We start from the raw sequence: 21,895 nt of genomic DNA, 5'->3' as shown, positions 1-21,895 counted from the left end.
CGGCTCGGACATTGGCTAGAACTTTCTGGATCTTCAGTTTGAAAGCTATTTAAATCCTATCTTCCAGAGGTGACTGCATGGAATTTAAAAATAGGGGAAGTGTGTCCACAGGACTGCCCCAAACGACTCATACTGGGAAGGCAAGGGATGGAAAGACATTTGAGAGACAAGCAGTGGGTGTGTGAATATTTCAAGCTGTAAATCATATGATTCTTAATCATTCTTTTGTGACTCACATTTCCCAGGAACTTTCAGGGAATAGTACCCCCTCTCAAACTCAATCACTTACCATGGCCTCTTATCAGCAGATCTTGGATCACTTTCTTTTTTCACTATTGAAATCATGTCAGAACAGACTCTACATAACCTCCTCTGGGAACTGTTGTATTAGCTTTTTAGGGGGGTATGACGCTACCACAGCATCATCTGATACTAGCGGTCCAGATAAGCGGAGAACTGTGTCTGTGTTCTGTTTTGAACCTCACACTCATCACAGCCATCATTAAGTGCACTTGGATCAGTAGTCTAATAGCCAAAGCCTCTTTGAGAACACAGATGGCCATACAAGGTGGTGGCTTGGTCGGTTTAGTATAAACAGTTAGATGTTAGTGAGTTTCCCTGATGAAAGACGATGAGTTGATTCACAAAAGAATAGATGCCTCACATCCTGTAGTCACAAATGGAGATCTGTTTGCATGGGACTTTTCATATGAAGGTTATGTTTGGCAATAAAAATATACTATGGTGATTCACAATATGGTGGATTACACACACGGCACGCAGTGAGTTTACAATAATTTAAAAACAAACACTCACAAAATTGCACATGTAAATAGTCGTACAACATAATAACCTTTTTTATAGTCTCTCTATGTTTACATGCTAAAGAAGAATGCAATATCTAACACAAAAACAGATTTCTCGCCTAAGCAAATCATTTGAAGCTATTTTGTAGTGCATTAAAAACTGCTCTTGATCTTGCTCGGTTTACATTAGCTGCTAATGGAACCCCTGTTACACAGATAGGCCTCTGTTGGCATAAAACTGAGGAAGCCTGTATCTTGTTCTTTGTTCATGATTTGTGCCGTTACAATTCTCTATAAAAGGAAGGAATTAAGGTTTAAAGGCCTGAGAAGGCATCATGTCTTCTCATCCTTGTGCTCTCCCTATGGTTTTGGGTTTATCTCTAAAGTACCTGTGAAGGATTCTCACTGGCTATCAGCTGGTCTTGTTTATTTCGACGCGCTGAAGTCAAATACCCTTAAAGGGGGCATTCAAAGTGGCCTGGTGCTGTGTGAAAGCCCTGATGATTTCAATAGATTTAGTATTCATTATGGGATTTTTTTTTTTTTTTTTTTCAAACTGGGGTCTGTAGAAAATGTAAGACAAAATTAGTTTAAAGTTAATGTAATTGAATGAATGAGTCATTTGATAATTATAAGTAATTTTAATAAATATAATAAACAATATAAATTTTATTTATATAAAATATATTTCCTGTGGTGACTTTGGGTGATTTGTTGGATTGAATTGTATTTAAATTTAATTTAACTGAATGGTTGGTCTCATTCTTCTTGGGTGTTCCAGTGTAGCAGAAACACTAAGAGACAAAATTGGTAGAGTAGAGCAGCACATGCCACAGTGTTAAAGAAACAACACACATAGAGTCTGTCTCTCAGCAGGAAATGCAACTGTCACATAATTCTCCAGCTGCCTGTCTATGGTTAAACATATTTATCAGAATGTTGTTTTATTTTAACATGGCATACCATGCATTTCCTCTGTCCGATCTGCCACAAACAATCCCGTCTGAATCCCAGCCCTTCTTCTGGGAAACATGAGGATGAGCAGATGAGACTCTCACAGTAGCAGATGTTTGCATGCATCTTTATGTGCTGTGTGGTGTCAGACTCCCAGTGGCAATCCACTGAGCTGTAAAGCAAAGCCGTGTGTCATGAGAAATGGTCAGAAAACATTCAAAATGGAAATATGGGGGCGATATTGGAGTAGCTTTTAAACAAATACTGAAGCACATAAGTTTACGGACAGGCAGTCATAAACAAGCTTCACCCCTTGCTGTTCAAAACTGTAATTCATGTAATGCACCAGACTTTTCAACAGTACACCATGAAATATGTTTTTTATTGTAAGAGCTGGAGATGCATCAGACTCTCCAAACAAACCAAAAACATAGCAACATTCTTTTACACAATAGCAGGAAGTGATGGATTGTTCCTGTAACAACACATATAGTCCGGATTTAACACCATAAATGGTCCACACACAAAGTTTCTCCACAAGGAGACTTAATCAGCAAGACTTGCTTGGTCAACCCTTTGTTGGGTCTAACAGACAGTAATAATCACTAATGAAAATGAAAAGATCACAGACCACAACGGATAAATAAAGTAAAATACACATGTAATATATATATGTATATATATATATATATATATATATATATATATACATACATACATGTATGTGTGTATTTATATATACATACGATAAAAACACATAGTTTATATATAATATGTAAACATAAGCATAGTTTGAATGCTATTGATCAAGTATACATATACATTTATATAATAATGTAAAAACATCAGCTTGCCATCGCAGGAATAAATTACATTTTAAAATATATTCACATAGAAACGGTTATTTGAAATTGTAATAATATTTCACAACATTACAGTTTTTACTAATGTTACTAATGTTTAAAATAACTCTTATTTAGTCCTTGTTATACAGTAATTATGCATTTTGATTAAACATCATGTATTCTGAACAACCCCAGCTGTTGACAGTTATCTTATAAATTGCATGAGTGAAGGGAATTTAAGGTCATCCTAACAGGTGGAGTTGCCCTAACAAATGGAAAATGAACTGGCATTATTAATGGTCAGAATATCTCAAGTTACCAGTACAAATCCAATGGTCAGCATGCTTTGGACTTCTCCATTGAAAGAAACACCTCACCCCTCCCCATGTTTGTTTGTGAAGACAACTGTGGTATATTTTCACAGAAACCTGACCCTGCAAAAAAAGAAGTGTAAACCATGCTCCATCAGCCCTGCCCTCAGTGTTTTAAAACAGCCACTCCAATGCTTCTTTGAGATGCCCCCTAAATGGTGTCATATTCCAAACAACTGTTCTTAGAGAAGGGATGATGTCCTACAAGTGACTAACAGAATAAACGGTCCTCTCCACCATACAGATATGCAAATATTCTAATCAAAACCTGCCTTCTATATTAGGGACTCTGTTGTATGTCACCCTGTTTTATTGTGAGCATAGTCTTATAAGGAAGGCTCTGTCATTTTCTGAGGGTCAGAGTTACAAGGCTATTAGAAAATTCTGTGAGTCACTCCAGAGAACACCGTGTTTCATTGCAGTTGGGCTGCGATGATGCTCAAGGACTATGGTGACCTTCTTATGTGAGTGCCAACAATTTCGCTCACCAAAAATGGCAGAACTATGGCTGCACAGGATGCAAGGAACAATACGATACAGAGCATTAAAGAATGTTGCAGAGCCAAAAGCAACACACCGAGGTTGTGACCTATCAGCAGGCTCCAGTTTTGATAGTATTCAGTTTAAGGCTGAAATATCACAGAATTTGATTGTTTTACCCTTGTCCCCGACCCAAATATTTAGTCTTGAACTATGAATATCAAAATATAACATAATGTTATAAACCATTTCAAAGTTAACTTTGAATTTTTTCACAAATTACGATTATCCCACAGCAACATTTCTACAACTATAATAAAGTTTGGTTCAAAACGTCTAATAATAATTTGGTTGAATTATGCAAAAATTGTGAAAATATTGTTTAACAGCCCATGTCTGTTAGCTATGAAATTTGTCTTAATGCAGTCATTAATATGAGGAAAACCATTTACGCAATTGTCATTTCCATGACAAAACCGAACACTAAACACTACAACATGTGAGAAGTTGTGGAAATGACTCGATACAATTTTTCATAGTATTTTGAGTATATTTAATGTGTTAAAAATCAGTTAGTTTAACCTAACCACATTTTAAAATGCCACACTTGGCATTTTCATTCTGAGGACACTGAATGGGAATTAATTGATTTTGGAAAGATTTTTGGACCACAGCTAGCCATTCTTTTGAGTATAATACTTCAAACTTTAGAAGCCCATGGACATGGAATGACCGCAGCGGTGATCTGTGTTTATTTATGTGTGCGTGATTATGTGTGTTGGGGGTTCAAGACAGAGGGAACAGCGTTCCCCTGTGGCATCTCCCTAAAAGCCTGATTTACTGCCTGTCTGTTCTGAGCTCAGGACCCCTGGACACACATACTCACCCACACAAACACACTTACCCATATTTTTTCCCCGCTGGGCCTCATGCCTGCCTCCAACTTGGTTTAACCCAATGATAAAACACAGAAGGGGGTCGGAGGGCCACTGTTACTCTAAGAAACTAATCGGCAGAGTAAAAACTATATTACACGGCAGGTAGAAGAGACACCATTTAATATAAAAAATAAAGGATTATTAGAATCCAGTTAACTATGTTTGTTTTGTTCCAAACCCATTCAAAGTAAGAATTTGGAAAATGCCAACTATGACATTAAGTGTTTGACTCAATTGCACAAATTCAAAGGAGCTCATTAGCTAGTGACCAGAGATCGTTATGAGATCAACAGAGATTTTGTCTCGTATGCTCTTGTTTTTCGCTTAAAGAGAAAAACAAACATTAAATGAACCTTGAGCCTAAAAAACAAAGCTCTGGTCCAAAAGCTGAATTTTGGGAGACACAACAACACAAAAGCGATTCAAATAGAGTTTGTGATTAGCATGTTGCTAAGCTGACAACTCTAAGCATTAAAACATACAGTAACAAAGTCCATTTTAATTACATTTAACTGCTTTTTGGCACATTATAGAATTAAAATAAATAAGACTAAAATACATACACTATAGGGGTTGGTGAGTTTTTTTTTTTCAGTGCTCACCAAGGCTGCATTTAAAACAGCAAAATTGTGAAATATTATCACAACTTAGAATAACCGCTTGCTGTTTTAATACGTTTTCGAATGTCATTTATTTCTATTATGGCAAAGCTGAATTTTCTGTAGCAAATACTCCAGTCTTCAGTGTCACATTTTTTATTATTAGAGTTGAAAATAGTTGTGCTGCTTAATATTTTTGATGTTGCTTAATTATTTGATAATTAGAATGTTCAAAAGAACAACATTTATTTGAACATGGAAATCTCTTGTAACATCATTGTTTATCAGTTTAATGTATCCTTGCTAATTAAAAGCATTCATTTGTTTCAAAAAAAATTATTTTTCTCTCACTTTGTACTCCACCTTGAATTTTTTATTCACTGTTGTGCAGTGCATTTTGGCATGGCCTTCGTCATGATCTATGATAAATTGTTTTAAATCAGCATGTATATAGGCAAACTCAAATGCATTGCATGATTTATTGCACAAGCTAAGTGAAGTTGCCTTTTTAAAAAACTGCACGGAAGGGGCTTACCCATGATGCGGTTTATGTAGGCAGCTCATTGGGATTGGAAGCAGAGCTCAAGACACATTAGTTTATGTTAAACTGACGTTAACTCAAATGTTTGCTCTAAACGTGCTCACCTCTGCTGTCTTGTGGATTTTAGTTGACCCTGAAGGCCTACACATAGATCTTTTTGCACTCTCTGTCAACATACCCACTCGGCTGCTGACTCTGACCAATGTCCTATACCTCTTCTGTGAAATGGTCACATTTTATGCGATTCCTAAACAAGCATGTCAAAATGGGAGACTGGAAATTTGTAACCATATTTGAATGGTAAAACCATCACATGATGTAGCCTTTAAAAGTGAATTTTCATTGACTTACACTAAGCTGAAAAAAAATTATTCCTATGGATGACATCTGATCTTACGATAATGCAACATATGTGTGTCGTAAATGGCATGGTGGGATGTTTATGTGGCTCATTAGTTGCCTAGTGAACTTTGAGCTAGGGTTCAATGCAGAATACTATGCCTCATGTCTCAGTGTGGGATCCTGGTGGATGTGCAATTAAACACATGCACGCGTCGTGAACCACTTTGTGGCTCTTTAAAGAAGGTTTCTAAACAATGAACACTTTAATGTCCTCTTAGAGTGGTTTCCTGTAGTGCCACGGTTACATACTGTGTTTGGCAACAAAAATAGCGCAGTGAAACTTTAAACACAACAGATGAGAGTTAGAGAGTATGGGGTCAGCCATATGTAACACTGCATTTTCTGTATTCTATATCACCCCAACTCTTGGGACAAACGTCCTCACAGGGGCTTCATTTTTCACAGAATGAAGAATATTCTTTTCAATAAAATAAACCTTGGTCAGGTGAACTATATTCACCTGAGCTCAATTAAAATCATGCTATAATTTGCAATTTAAAAAAATTAATAAAAATAAGAAACTCAATATTTTTTCAATATGATATGGTTTTCAACTGGTGGGTATCAAATAACAGGGAAAAACCAAAGCTAAATGCAAATAATAATATGAAACAAACAATATATGAGAACCTGGACCACAAAACCAGTCATAAGGGTCAATTTTATACATTATCTGCCAGCTGAGTAAATAAGCTTTCCATTGATGTACGGTTTGTTAGGACAGGATCCTATATGGTCGAGATACAACTATTTGAAAATCTGGAATCTGAGGGTGCAAAAAAATCTAAATATTGATAAAATCACCTTTAAAGTTGTCCAAATGAAGTTCTTAGCAATAAGCAATAAGAGTTCTTTTGATGCTGTGTTCATTGTTTCTGTCTAATGCAAAATGTAAATTCTAAAGCAAATGCAATTGAGATCAACTGCCCTAGCCTGTAATGTAATGAGGTAATTCAATAATAACACTTGGGGGGGGGGGGGTATTTAGTTAGAAATGAAAATATGACTTATGAAGCCAGCTCTGAATCTTGGTTTCTCAAATTACTTTTCTTGGCTGATGATCTTTTAGTACCAAAGCAACATGCAAGATCGTGTTTGTCACTGTACCTATCAACAGTGAGAAAACAACAACGATTTTGGTGACCTTCTAGAGATCTAGAGCAGAGTAATGAAATTACACAGTGGGAGAATTTATGGAGTCTGCGATGTTTCTCCAGGAGGACATAATTCTAATGAGTCTTTGAAGAGCAATGTAGCTCTGGAGCAAGTTACTCAGAGAAGCTGAAGGAGGTCCAAACATCACAAACTCAACATTAAAAAATGGAGATCAGAGTACCGTCTGCCACATATGCTCAACTTTATCACAGACAAATCAAAGAAAGAAGAAAAGAAAGGAAACAGAACTGTTTCTCGGTCACAACATGAGATTCCCATTCATTAAAATGAAACAATTTTGACATGTTCTGAATGCGAGTTCTTCAAAAAAAGAAAGAAGAAAAAGCTGCCAACAAAGTCCCTAAATGTATTGGTATTGGTCTAGAGGTTTTTTTAAACCCATTTTACTATCCGTCAAGCACTACATTTGATCGCTTTGATTAATAGCACACCTATTCTCAATAAATCGAATGATTTGAGATATATTTTATGTAGTACAAATGATTTATGCTATGGTCACACTTTATTTTAAGGTCCATCTCTCACTATTAACAAACCATTTGACTTTTGCCTCAATAAACTTCCTATTTGCTGCTTATTAATAGTTAGTAAGGTAGTTGTTTAGTTTAGGTATTGGGTAGGATTAGGGATGTAAAATGTGTGCTTTATAAGTACTAACAAACAGCCAATGTGCTTACAATAGACATGCTAATAAGCAACAGTGGGAATTGGTCCCCTAAACTATAGTGCCACCTATGCTATAAAGTTTAAAAATCCTGGTTTGGGGTTTGTTCAAATATTGACTCTTGTCACAACAAAAAAAAAATCACTAGAATTATAAAGATCAAGTCAGTTGTGCTCTGTTTCTCAAGTACAATGGAAAGCCCAACCCTCCCACTAGCCAAAATCCCATTCCTTAAACTTGCATCCGTCTACTAACTCACATAATGTAACGGGTTAGTTAGCATTTATCAGCAACACCAAACTTCCTCCCTTTCAAAGGAAAACGTCTTTTACATGAGAAAGGTGATAAGTGGAAGTAGCAGGAAGTGAAGGCAGGTCTTTACGTTAGAGGCATTTCCTGTCCGAGTAATGCATATCAGTTTTCTGAAGTTAGGTAAAGGGGTGTGTGACAGAGAGGGAGAAAGAAAAAGAAAGCACTTGATTGTGTATTGAGAGATCTTGATAAGAGATTGCCAGATTAAGGCATACTGCCAACACAAATTTGAACATAACTTCACTCTCTCAGAAAACAAAGAAACAGCCTTTTCTTGTTTTAAAATCAAATAACTACCACATAAGACTAATCTAGTATGAAAGTAAAAGCATCTCAGTTTCTTGTTCTCGCTTTTGATGTTCAAACATCTGTCTTTCTGTCTTTTTCACATTTGCTTTGTTCTTACATTTTATAAAGAATCAAATGATACATTTATGAAATGTTTAGGCTTTAATTCAAGTCATGAGGAAGCTGTCAATAACTAGAAAATATTTGACATCCACCATTCTGAAGAAATGTTAATTATACAGTAATGCATTTACTATAGAAGACTATGGGGCAAGAAAAGACTAACTTGCTTGACAAATTATAGGCAACTTGCAGATGAATTTATTTTAAACTTTCTTTAAAAAACTGCACATATTCAGTCTAAGTAAAATACATGTTAGGATCAACAAATGAAACTGAACTTCACAATGTTAAGTGAGCTTTAAAGCAATTATGCATGAAGGCCTTGAAGTGAACGGCATGTGCATTTGGTCTCATGTGAATATAACACCTGTGCAGATATATCTATAAATGCAAATGAATATGAGTATGTATAATATTTACAGTATAGCTCTGTCTTAAAACAGCCCGCCAGCTGTTTGAAGTACAGCATGCGCCACTCACACTATTTTTGTTGTGCTCACTGTTGGTTGCCATGGCAGCATTTGTGAAGTCACAAGTCAAGCATGTACGTCCCCCACCTACAAATCTGTCCAAGTAAAAGTCGAACCAAATATACAATGTATTTAAAAGCCATATTGTAAAATAGTATTGTATAGGAAACACGTATGTTTTTGAAGTGAAGTATGACCTAGTAAAACCTAGTTTTAAAACCAAGCTTTCTGTGTGGGATTACAATTAAAATTCAGTGCTGATATGCTGTCAGATATAGTTTTAACAAGAAGTTCTTTTTTCAGTAGTGTGACAAACCACAAGAGATGGTGACACACAGACGAAAGACTCATCTGTAATGTGTCTAAACTCAAAGACGACTTGAATGTTCTCTAGACTCCAGTCATCCATGACAAACCCCTTGACTCAGAATGGAAAAGCCAAGGACAGCAAATTTCCTTCAAAAGTCACTTGGCTACCAAATAGTAAGCTATCACTTTCTGTACAGACATACTTAGTCCCTTTATATACGCTACACTCATTATGTGGGTGAAAACTTTGAGGAACACTACACTTTTTTTGACAATGGGCTCATTTTCCAACTCCCCTAGAGTTATACAATTGAGTTTCACTGTTGTCGAATCCATTCAGCCGATCTCCGGGTCTGGCAGTAGCACTTTTAGCTTAGCTTAGCATAGATCTTTGAATCTGATTAGACCGTTAGCATCTCACTCAAAAATGACCAAAGAGTTTCGATATTTTTCCCATTTAAAACTTGACTCTTCTGTAGTTATATTGTGTACTAAGACCGACAGAAAATCAAAAGTTGCGATTTTCTAGACTGATATGGCAAGGAACTATATTCTCATTCCAGTGTAATAATAAAGGTATTTTGCTGCCATACTATGGGTGCAGCAGGCGCAGTGATATTACGCAGCAGCTGAAAATAGGGACCAGCAACTCTGCTATTGCTGCAACTACACAAACTAGCTGGGACTTTTGTGATTTGTGAAATGTACATCATTCATTCTCTTCAAGGTGCCAAGTGATGAGGTGCACAGCAGACATAATGTGTTTAGTGTCAAGAATTTACAGTCTCTCAGGTAATAGGGAGGAAAACCTTCTGGAGTAGGAGGGCTGACTCTCAGACAGCATGATCATGTAACCATTTATCGCTCTCTAAACTGTATATGCTGAAGTCTCTCAGAGGTCCTCAAACTTTTGACCCTTATAGTGTCAGCAGTATACGTGTATACATTTGTATATGTAAGTATCACTCTGCATCAGTAAATCTGCATGTTTTATGGCTTGTTTTATGGAAATCAAGTATGTGTAAAAAAGTGAAGAACAGTATAAACCCAAATTACAGGAGGTATAGGCTAATTTAAGAGTAATTTCTTAAGAAAAAAATATTTTACCGTTAAACCATTAGGCTACATTTAACGAGTTAAATTAGATTAATTATGGAGAAAAATAACGTGTTAAAATTATTAACGCATTTAACGCACTTGCCCCATCCCAGATCTATGTGGATCATCTGCCATTTCATATACAGTCGATTGATGACTAGAGGCAGGGCAACAACTTACTGTGTGATGGAGCCTAGAAAATGTCCCTAAAATTCAAGATATGGGGCAAACGCCCATTTGAGATTGCGTCTCATATTTACATCACAAGGTTAAGAAATATCACACGAGAAGTCAGTTAAGTGCAACATCACACCAGTGCCAATGTGATACTCATCTTCTACAACAGTTCATTAAGAAGTTAATATTATTATTTTAGACACAATGTTGTCTGTTTTGCTTAATTTTGCCCACCAGAAGATAATGACAAAGCAGAACTGTTCATCGCCGAGCAACTCACAGTGGAATTTCATTTCTTAATCCACATTTTGAACGAATTTGGTGAACCATTTGGTGCGTTGAACCACTGGCATATGCGTTGGCTTTAATGTGGCGCTGCACCAATCGACTAGCACAAGTAGCCGTCTGCTCTCTAAGCTCTTGCGGTTCTTTGATGTCACACCGGATCGGTCTGATGGTGATGACCCGCTTCAAGTTGAACAAGCCCAATGATTCAATGGACCATTAATAAAGAACCATTTACTTCACTCCTGAATGAATCAAACATTTGAACGAATCAAATGAATGAATAAATGACTCGACGACTTAAGTCATTTACCACCACCTACTGGCAGTTTTAGTTTATTATTTAGAGTATAATTTCATTAAAGAAATAATTTCAAATTTTCATAGTAATAATAATAAAATTAAGAAAATAAATTATTAAAGTTACAGTTCGCCCAACCAAAAATGACAATTCTGTCATCCTTTACTCACATGGTCCAAAAGAGTAGGCTAGGCTATATGTTATACATTTTATCAAACTAAATATTTCTTTCTGAACCTTCTTTTTGTAATGCCAGTTTGATGCTAACAATGACTTTAAATTATCTTTTGGGAGTAATTTCTCCAAATTTGATGTGTGATTAACTCGATTAATTAATCACCACATCATATAAATAATTACATTCAAAATTTTAACCGCTTACCAGCCATGCTAAATATATATATTTAAAAAGCCCCGTACTTAAAGTATAACTAAACCCCTGCTCAGAGCCTGACTCCACCCACTGACAATATTTGAAAAATGCTGAAAAGTGGGCAGATCACAGCGGAGATAGAGGGGACGAACCTAGGGCGGGGCTGAGCGAGTGCGGCGTGATCTTGAGACTCGCAGTGACGGATTGATTGACAGCTGCTGTCAGAGACGCTAAAATGGAGAGTGACTGTAATGACGCAAGTAGCTTTGCAACAGAGCGATCATTTGAAGCAGAGGACTTTTCTCCCCCACTTTCACCTGAAGTGGAGGGTGTCGAGGTGTCTGTTCATATCAATTCGAGCCGCTGGCTCAAACTGCGGTCTTACCTCCCGCACCGCGTCGCTTTTCAGCGCGAGCTGTGTGGAGAAGCCCATTTCCACCTCCATTGCGTTGGAGAAGCAATCCCGTGTAAAACGCAGTTTGCACACTCGAGCTCTAGGCGGGAACTTGCGGTCTTCCAGGCCAAATGCATGCAACCACTGCCTGGTAAACTATGCAGTCCAGCAGTGCTGTAGCAACCAGCAACACACCTCCGTACCATCCTGACCACTGTACTAAATACAGATAAATCTACGCTAACTTGAAGATCTAAATAACTATATAATTGCTATGCTAAATAGATGCTATAATAGTCTATCCTGGTCGTTACCAATACTCGCAATTCCAGCTCCTGACTCACTACAGTGATTTTGATGGTTTTATACTGCCAAGGGCGTGGTAGCTCGTACCAAGGGGCGTGGTGAGCTGGAAACCGCTTATGTCACCTGCCACCGCTTACGTCACTTGCCACCGCAACATCCAATAGGAAAAATCAACTGCAGTAGCCGCCGTTCAACCTGAAGAGGGCAGCACTCACACGTTTTTACACCATATATTGTAGAATTAAAACACTTTATACTCAAATGTCAAAAAAGTTACTCGAATCAATGAACAGCACTAATAAAGCCCCATTCTTACAGACCATTAACTAAAAAAAGTTGGTTTAGGGTTTAGTTACTCTTTAAATAACAAAAGTAATCAGCACTTTAATGTTCGTTACGCATTTGCATATTTAGACCTATAAATACTAACTATCATGATCGCTTACCTGCTTTCTGTAGCAGGCTGGGCTTTTGTGTTTGCACAAAGTTCTGTAAAAATAAAAGATTTTTTATCTTTCACAAAGTGTGCATTTCTACGAGGTATTCCGTAGGTTACTGTCAGGTGACCACATGATGGCGTTTATTTGATCGAAAAATGCTGACGCGTTACATCAAGAATACTGGGTCATAGGCGTCAGTCTAATTTAAGGATTTTTTTTCACGATCGCCAACATTTCACCACTCATATTTTAGGGCTACTTTGGCCTGTCTAATTTGATAACGCTTTTAAATTAGTGACGAGAAGTGTGAGTAGAGCCAAAATAATCTTTTCGAACTTCCGATTCAGTGGTTCTCTCTTTGCGCCTTTACGCAATTATCACGTCGTTCCCATCAGCGTGACATTTTACATGATCTAAACATTTCAATAACGTGATATTTAATGAAACAATAATCAAAGGCGCTGGTTTTCCGTTCTATTAAAATATTTTTTATTGAAATCACATCTATTTTCATGTGTGGTTTTGTGCGTAGCCTATTAGAACGAGATTCTTAGTTCATTGATTCAGTGAGTTGTACAGAGCATCGCTTTCGCGAATGAAACGTTAAGATTCACTTTATGCTTCATTTATATGTCGGATTCAAAGGAAAGATTCGGTCACAAACCAAACCTCGTTAGGATGAAATTAATAACATTTTATGGTCGGTCTGAATTTAAACAAGACGAAAAGTTTGGTTAAAAGTGGTGTGGCTGCGGTCCGACAGCTGTGAGCTCCCCCTTCACACCCTACTTTCCCAAATAGAAGGCTTCTCACGGAGAGTTCCCTGAAGCCACACAGCCAAATTTGGCTCCCCATTTCAATCCCTTGGGCAGAGGCTGAATCAACTAAAACAACACAATCTAATTCCAATCGGTGTGGTGGCTTTTTACAGCTCAGAGACGCGCAGTTTCCCAGCTCCGTGCGTCTTGACTGTGTCATATCTATAAATGGAGATTGCTCAGTGTACAGGGTTGTGTATCATAAACAACATTTCTCCAAATTAAAACTGACTCATAGTCTAATACCTACACGTGGAATTTATAGTATTGCTCCAAATCAGGGATGGCTTTCTTGGCAAGCATTATCAGCATTTAGCGTCTATATGTCGATGCTGAGAAGGTTTATATTAAAGGCAACAAGTTTGGAGATCGTTTTTTGGAGGATAACGCACTTTGAAAGCAGCTCTTTCATTGTTTAAAAGGTTAATCATTCATTCAGTTATCTTTGACCACCATGCAAAAAGTCCTTCAAGTGGACAGATAAACTGTTGAACAGGTCACACATGTTCTACTTTTTTTCTATGCTATATTTTTTTTTTAATTTTAATTTTAGCGAATATTATATTTTATCCGTAGCTAATTCTTGATGATGCGTTCTTAGGTTATACCCTACACATCAAACCATTAAATTATGTAGGCATACTAAAATCATAAGTAAAAACTGTCATGACATCATCATTTCAGGATATTAAATCTACAAAGACAAGTAAGTGTCTCTTCGTTTTTTTCCTATTTATTTGTTTGTTTATTTGTTTAATTGAGCTTTAAATGGCACAGTGCATCATTGAACATAATTATTAAATTAATAAATTTAAAATGCAATTGTTTTTTTTAAATAAACTTAATAAAATTTAAATATCAGCTTTCAAAAATGTAAAATGCACGTATTTCTAAAAAAAATCCCTAAATGGGATAATCTGGTTGTTTTAGATTATTCAATGCACGTCTACTCATTTGATTAATTAAGTTATCTAACTCTGTTGTACCGCTCATTTTTTTTCTCCAGCTTGTGAACCGTACTCTTAGCTCCACCTCTATGGGAGTTTGTCACGAGTGGAAGAACTGAACCTCCTCCTAATACCCCTTCAATTAAGCTGGAGGGAGGACACAGAAAGGAGAGAAGGGGACAGATAGACGGAGGCGCGGTACCAGAGCGCTTGGAAAAATAAGGATCAGACTGATACGCTTCACTGAGGCATGCGCTGTGCGTAAGGAAGCATCTTCAGGAGAATTCCGCTCAAGTGCCCTCTTTTGTTCTGAAAGAAGTTTAATAAAGAAGTGGATTGTGACATATCGATTACCATGGGCTGCAAAAGGCACCGTCCAAAGACTTCAGCGTCTTCACACAAGCCGAGCTGCTTTTCAATGGGACTTTCACTGTTGATTCTTCTACCTTTGTCTGTTGCCTTCAACTTGGATGTGGAGAACCCAGCGGTGTATACAGGACCAAACGGTAGCTACTTCGGGTACTCGGTGGACTTTTACATAACTGACTCAAGGTAGGTTTCTTTCTTTGATTTTATATATTGAAATTAAAGAGGCTTGGCGTGCATTCAAAGAAAAGTCCAACAACTAAACCAAGTACACCAATATACAGTTATTTAATTACAGGCAATGTAAATGCTGTTTAATAACGTTAAATGCCACATATTGGTGTTTTTGTCCTCTCTGCTATTGCTGTTTATCCTGATATAACTGTGTCGATGTAAGTTTTTACCATATGCATTTTTATCATAATAATGTTAATTTAGTGACACACCTCTCTGACTTCAAAATAGAGTTTTACCACAGTATGAAGTACAGTACCATAGTATGAAGGGTTACTATCATTAAAATCCAAGAAAGTTACTACTTTATTATTAATGTAATGAAGGAAGACTAGCCAAGTTTTTTAACCAAGGGTCTCTGAATGTACTCTGGGGCAATGAAACCAGGGGTATCCCCCAACTGTTGTTTACAATCTCAGCCCAGTCTGTGCAATGCCATTCAGATCAAAGCATATCACCACAGTTGGGGAGCAACAGTTCTTAAAGTGTGGTTTTCTTTTTGTTTACTGCAAGCCTAAAGTTTGTGTGCATGTTTAGATGTGAGGGATGACAATGCCTCTGTCGGTGGCATCGCTGGTGGTTTTACTATAAATAGGAATTGACTAGAGTTAATGATGTCATAGTAAGGTACCAGCTCTCCTAAAGGGGAATGATGATTGCCCCCCATAATTATCCCTGATTGCATGTGTTATGGTCACTTAAACCTTCATCATAATCTAACAGGAGAATCTCCAACCATTCAGAGATGAACTTTGCTAGATTATGAGTAACCCTTGGGAAAAACCTGACTTTTTCAGTGATGTAGATAAGTCACAGAACGCATGTTTTGAGGGTCAAAGACTGATCTTAAGCGATGCTTCATTGCTTGGCTGATATCTTGAGTTTATAGATATCCTGTTTTTAGAATTATGAACAAAAACCATCATTTAATCATTTGGGTGGAAACCTCTAAGACGTTCTTCCGTGGAACATAAAGATATTATGAAGAGTGTTTAAACTGGTTTTGTTTATACAAAGAAAGCTAAAGGAGTCCAAATCAACATTGGACCATGTTCCAGTGTATGGGGAAAAAAAACATTTTTAGGAATAACTTTTTTGTTATCCACAAAGAAAATAAGGTCATGCAAGTAAATTATGACCGAATTTTGAATGAACTGTCCATTTAAGTGCTTGCTTACTGAATAGTAATGCTAAGCCAATATGACGGATAACTGATTTTATATGTAGCCCAAATACCTGCAGTCTGCCTTTGGCACAGCTTTGAATGGAGAATGTTGTTGAATGGAGCAGCAGTTATCGTAAATGTAATCTAGCTTTGATTGCAAGACCACATGATCACCTTCCACCTGTAGATATGATCTCTGTGGACATATGAGGTGATAAATCTAAGGGCAAATAGGAGGCATGCCATTCAATCACAATGCTGATCTGCTGGGTTTCCCTGCCCTTTGGCTGCATTACTCTCTTTTCAAGCTGCAGACAGCTGTGCGGCACTGTTCAGAGTTATGATTGCAGTTCACTCAATCAACTCACGCATGGCCTGACTAGAACACACCACAATCAGCCATCTCCATCTGTGTTTGTCTGCTGGACTGTGTCTGGCCGTGCGCAGCTGTAGAGGGGCTTTAGTCAGAGTGGGCTCATGCTGGATCTGGTTTCTTTAGGGTGTTATTTTCAGGGAGACCTCTCCATTCCTCTCACTTTAGTCTCTTATTGTCTTCCTTTGCTTATTTTCTCTAAGGCAGACCCTCCAGCTATTGTTTTAGTCTGCCATGATGTGTCTGGCAAAGATGAGATTCAGAAGCGGCGGATGATTTAGTGCATGACGCATGGTTGAATGAGTCAGAGGAGTGTGTGCGCACCTATAAGTCTGTGTTTCTCCGTTCTGGGTCTATGATGATGTAATTCGGCATGATATTTCAACTCCTTACCCTGTGCTTCCAGTCTAATACTCTAGACCATACGCCCCCGGACTCCTACACGGCATCTTGGCCTCATTCTTATGAACTGTGAAGTCATGGCAAGAGGCAGCTCTCTCACTGATGACTTCATCTGAACTTTTCACTCCCGAGATGTCGTTGTCATCGAAGAGGAGGATGGATGGATGGGCCTCAAACTGGAGGCTGAGCGAAAGGGTGGAAGAATGTACAATATCAAGAGTTTTCTTCCCAGGCGTTCGATAGAATGTTTATTTCTTAATTTTCCGGTGCTGTATGTCGACCAGCAGCTGTCTATGGGCTACTGAAATTGACTAAATGGTCTTGTGTGTGTGTGTGTGTGTGTGTGTTTCATTCATTTATTATGTTTTTTATAAATTATATTTTTAAGTTTTGAAGTAAATTTTGTTCAAATAATTTAGGAATCATTTTATCTTAGATCCTCTCTAAAATATCAGTGCTATCAAAACATACACGTTCACTAAATTGAATTCATTGCATTATATTTTAGCCGTTTACTATATTTGTTGAATTTTTGACAGTTAACCTATTGAATGGCTGTGCATTTTTGGATTTAAATTTTTTTTTTTAACTGTTAGCATATGTAAACATTTATATGAACATCTTTGACACAGGATTTCATCTTTTTAAGCACAAAAACATCTCTTTTATGGAAACCAGGTCTGGGATGTGTTTCCCAAAAGCATTGTGAACCTAATTAGATTGTATTGTATGGAGACAATGTTTTATACCTTTTACTTGGCTTACAATGCTTTTCAGAAATGCAGTGCTGAATGTGGTCTGAAGGACACAAATTTATTCAGGGCCTCCTTAAAAAAGACCAGCTGACTAATCGGTCGGACAATCCAACACTGAGTGAAAATATGTAGTTTTGGACCTTTCTATTATGTCATGCCATAGTTAGAAGTTCCAGCAGTTTAAGATCCAGTGGAGTGCCTCCATATTATTGTGAGTTTCAAAAAGGAGAGGATTGATTTACGTATATTTTAGTGAAATCATAGTCAAAGTGGGATGGAAAAGCCTGTCTTCCAAACTTCATTTGAACAGCGGCAGCCAGCAGTCTGAAGACTCTTGTGTTCTTTTTCTTAAAATGAAGAATCTGGTGTCAGGTATAAACTCTCTGTCCTGCATGTTCTTCTCCCTCAATCTCTTGCTCCCTAAATCTTTCTCTCTTTTTTTTTTTCTTTTACGAAACATTCACTCCTGGCCTCGTCCACTCCCTAATAGTCTGAGGAAAATAGTACTCTTTGGCACGCATTTATAGAATTAGCCAGTATGCAGACCACCACTGAGAACTGCCTGAGGACAGGGTTCATGATCTTGGTGTCAGGGAGCTTTACAACTGTATACATGGAAGATAAATTTATGGTTCTTGAATGCTGAGAGAAGAACAGTGCAGTACATATGGGCCTCATCCGGATGGTCTGGTATATAATCCTAATTTGGCCTAAAAATTATGGCTAGATGTCCTACTTGATAACTTGACTTGAGGAGATTCTCAAGTATTTTAGTTGATTATCTCAGCAAGTGTCTCCTTGTATGTTCTTGTCAGAAACCCAACAGTTACTTTACTTCCAAAAATGATGTACACCACATTCCTCACTCTGTCTTCTTTACCTTTGGATAAGAAGATGATCCTCTGTCCCGTGAAAGGGTAAAAGTCAGGGTCTGGATGTAGGCTTGAATGTCAGAAAACGAAATGGCTTTATTTGAAATGTTTGGATTGCAGAAACAATAGAAACCGAACACCACCATCTCTGATCCTGCTGGGATTTGTGTGGCTCCGGATGATAAGTGTTGTTTTCAAAAGAATAACGTGTTCCTATGCATAAATTCCTTTTGTGTTCATGATGTTAAAAAAGATGGTTTTTGGTGTTTGATGATTGTTGGCGACCGTTTGAAGCTTGTGGTTGAATCCGAGGAGCTGGACTGTCTGCATTAGCGGCCAAAGGCAACAAATTTACAGCCACAATGGCAGGAATATTACTGTAAAAACACCAAAAACTTTCTCACCTGCCTCTGTCTGTTTTATTACCAAAAGATTCACAAAGTTGAGGTTTACCAAGTTGCGTTGGCTATCAAAACCTTCGGCACTTTTCTGATAATGACCTCCTGGGGCTAGATTCACAAAAATCTTACAAAATTAATAAAGTTCTTAAGATAATTTTCCATTTTTCCATCTATCAAACTCTAAGTAGAAAGCACCTTATGACTTTAAAAATTTAGTTGCAGTATCTTTGTGGGTTTAAGATAAGTTTGAGGTTATCAAGACTTTATAAACTTGTTTATGACAATTTCAGAAAAATTCTCTTCAAGAAGGGAAGAAAGATAAGAACATTCTTGAAGTTTTAGTTTAGTTAGAATGTAAGGAGGATATTGAAGTTTAGAAGACATTTGTTCTTAAGAACGTCCCATTGTCTTGTATCATATGCTTGAATAGAAGGGTACATTGGAATTACATCATAGATGGTCTGGCCCTGATATTATGTACAGTAGGTCATCCTCTGCTGTGGTCATCATTCTCACAAAGTTTACTCTCTCTAAGAAGGTCATTGTTACATCAATATTTACCTCTGTCCTTGAGTTCAGTTTGCCTTTGCTAAATACAGAGATCGACTTCAGCTCTACCAGGGTTTCATTTGCTATTTATCATTTTCACTCTTCCTCCATGGATTAGACTGTGTTGTCTGTAGTCTTGCATCCAGCTGGAGATGGGTGTGTGTACGTTGGCTGCCAAGCTATTCTTCACCCAGGTTCTCCCTACAACGACTAGTGTTTTTCATGGAGTCTGTACAATAGAGTCCTTTGTGCGTCGGTTCAGTAGTGAAACTTTTCCATGTGACTTAAATCTGTATTTATTTATTCATGTTTCGACTTTTTGGGTTCTTGATAAAACCTTGTTTAGCTCCTTTGGCCCGATGACATTTGGCTGTGATGGTAGTGTCAATCAGATTGGCCTGTTGTAAAATTATAGTCCACTATTTGGGTGCAACCTTAGCTGATTGGGACTGTGGGTTAGATTGTCTTTACCATTGACAAGTTGTCTGCTTTTAATGACTTCGTTGGACCTAGCAGGCTCGCATAATAGGCTCTTGTGTGCAAGGGTGTACATGTGCCCTGGTGGAAAAACAGGCATGTGTTCGATCACGGTAGAACAAATGACCCAGTCAGCTTTGTAGACGCATTGCCCTTGGGCTCCACAATGACCTGGGGTTGATGCTTGGAGTATTGCAGATCTCCATTGTTCCTGATGTACATTTTGGGTAGATCATTATCATCTTGATCTGTCTGTTTTGGTTTATCAGGCCCCTGCTGGGCTGGCAATGACAATGAATGTCCAATCAGACAGCATTTAGATGGTCTGTTTATTGCCTGAAGGGTTACAAACAAAGGACGCAAGGCATAGCATGCAAAGGTGAGCTATTGATGCTAATTGTTTGCTCCTGATGGCCCCTCTTACTCTTTTCAAGTGTGAAGATGGGACTCCATGCTGAGAAAGCTCCCTCAGAGGTGTCGACGGCCAACAGTTGCAACTCGCTATAGGATGTTTTCTGGTCTCTGTGCATGTGTGAATTATAGCTCTCGGGGGTTGTGGTTACAATTTGGTATCAAGAGATTTAAAAGGTAAAACCACAGTCTGTTTTTATGTAAATTTCATGGGGTGGTTGAAATTGTTGTTCTGTCACATATGAAAATGTGGCTTGCAGTCGAATGTCATTGTTTGTGCTTTCTTTAATGCATTTTCCAGACCGTTTTCTCCTACAAGAGGTTGTATGCTTTTTGAAGTGTAAACTTTTATACATTATTTAAGAGGGGACAACCTAACCTTACTTAAAATCAGCATAATGACTGCTTGTGAAATGGAATAACCTACTTCCTGTTGTGTATTTGCTTAAATTAAATTAAATTAAAATTTATGCATTTAGCAGACGCTTTTATCCAAAGCGACTTACAGTGCATTCAGGCTATCACTTTTTACATATCATGTGTTCCCGGGGAATCGGACCCCCAACCTTGATAGCGCATTGCTCTACCAATTGAGCTACAGGAACACAGATTAAAAAACAGTATGTGAGAAAAGTTCACAGTATTCATAAAACAATAGGCGAAAAGTACCTGGGTGACTTCCTACTTTCGGACACTTTACTATCCCATGAGGCCATGGGAGAGGATTTTGTGAATGACAATTGAAGCAACTCAACTGTTGCTGTAGGTCACATGACAAAGACATGGCGAATACCGATACAAACATCTATACTTTGTAATGGCCACAAAGTAACTACTTATTTAAAAGAAGTGCCTTATCAGAGAGCATGCAATTATGGACATAGCCATTGTCTGATCTGCACCAAGTTCATTTAGTGGATACGATGATAATTTCGGACTTAGCACTGACACCTAATTGCGTGGATGCTTTATAAAAAGCAAAAGTACAATTTTTGCTTACAAATATTGTTGAATATTGTTATTTAATCTACAAGAATATATTAGATGTTTTACTAGATAAAGAGATAAATGTTTTCGTGTGGAAATTGATATGACAAATCTCAGTGTCTTTTTATTTTTAGACTTAAGTTTTAAGTGGTAAAAAGTGCACTTTAAAGTGTATTGAGTGTAAGACATAAAAAAGGAACATCAAATTTAACAAAATTCCCACTATTAACTTTTTAAAAATACACCATTTAGCATGTTGTTATTATGCTTCCACTTCAGCTTCCCTCTGGTTTGATAGTTACTGCGTTAATTGGCATAACAGGTAGTGCAGAGCTGGCTTTTTGCAGCCAAGTGCTCTAGATATGGCTGACCTCTCAGCACCTGGTGTACCGATGTTGATTTCAACCATATCCTTTGGGAGGAAATGATTTTGTGGTGACATTTAAAATCTGCCTGTGTAAAACAGGGTGGGGGCATTTATCAGAT

General features: G+C 37.6%; 1 protein-coding gene across 1 annotated transcript in view; it reads left to right on the top strand.

The window, feature by feature from the left end:
* The first annotated feature begins 14,097 nt into the window (after positions 1-14,097).
* LOC132118380 (integrin alpha-5-like) overlaps positions 14,098-21,895 on the top strand; it is a 45,511-nt gene continuing 37,713 nt past the window's right edge. The window contains exons 1-2 of the mRNA XM_059528192.1: positions 14,098-14,176; positions 14,497-14,969. Coding sequence (XP_059384175.1) covers positions 14,773-14,969 — 197 coding nt within the window. The 5' untranslated portion in view covers positions 14,098-14,176; positions 14,497-14,772. The remainder of the gene's footprint in view (positions 14,177-14,496; positions 14,970-21,895) is intronic.

Source organism: Carassius carassius, chromosome 37 (genome assembly GCF_963082965.1).
Source record: "Carassius carassius chromosome 37, fCarCar2.1, whole genome shotgun sequence".
Classification (NCBI taxonomy): domain Eukaryota; kingdom Metazoa; phylum Chordata; class Actinopteri; order Cypriniformes; family Cyprinidae; genus Carassius; species Carassius carassius.
This window is presented reverse-complemented; position numbering and strand designations above follow the sequence as displayed.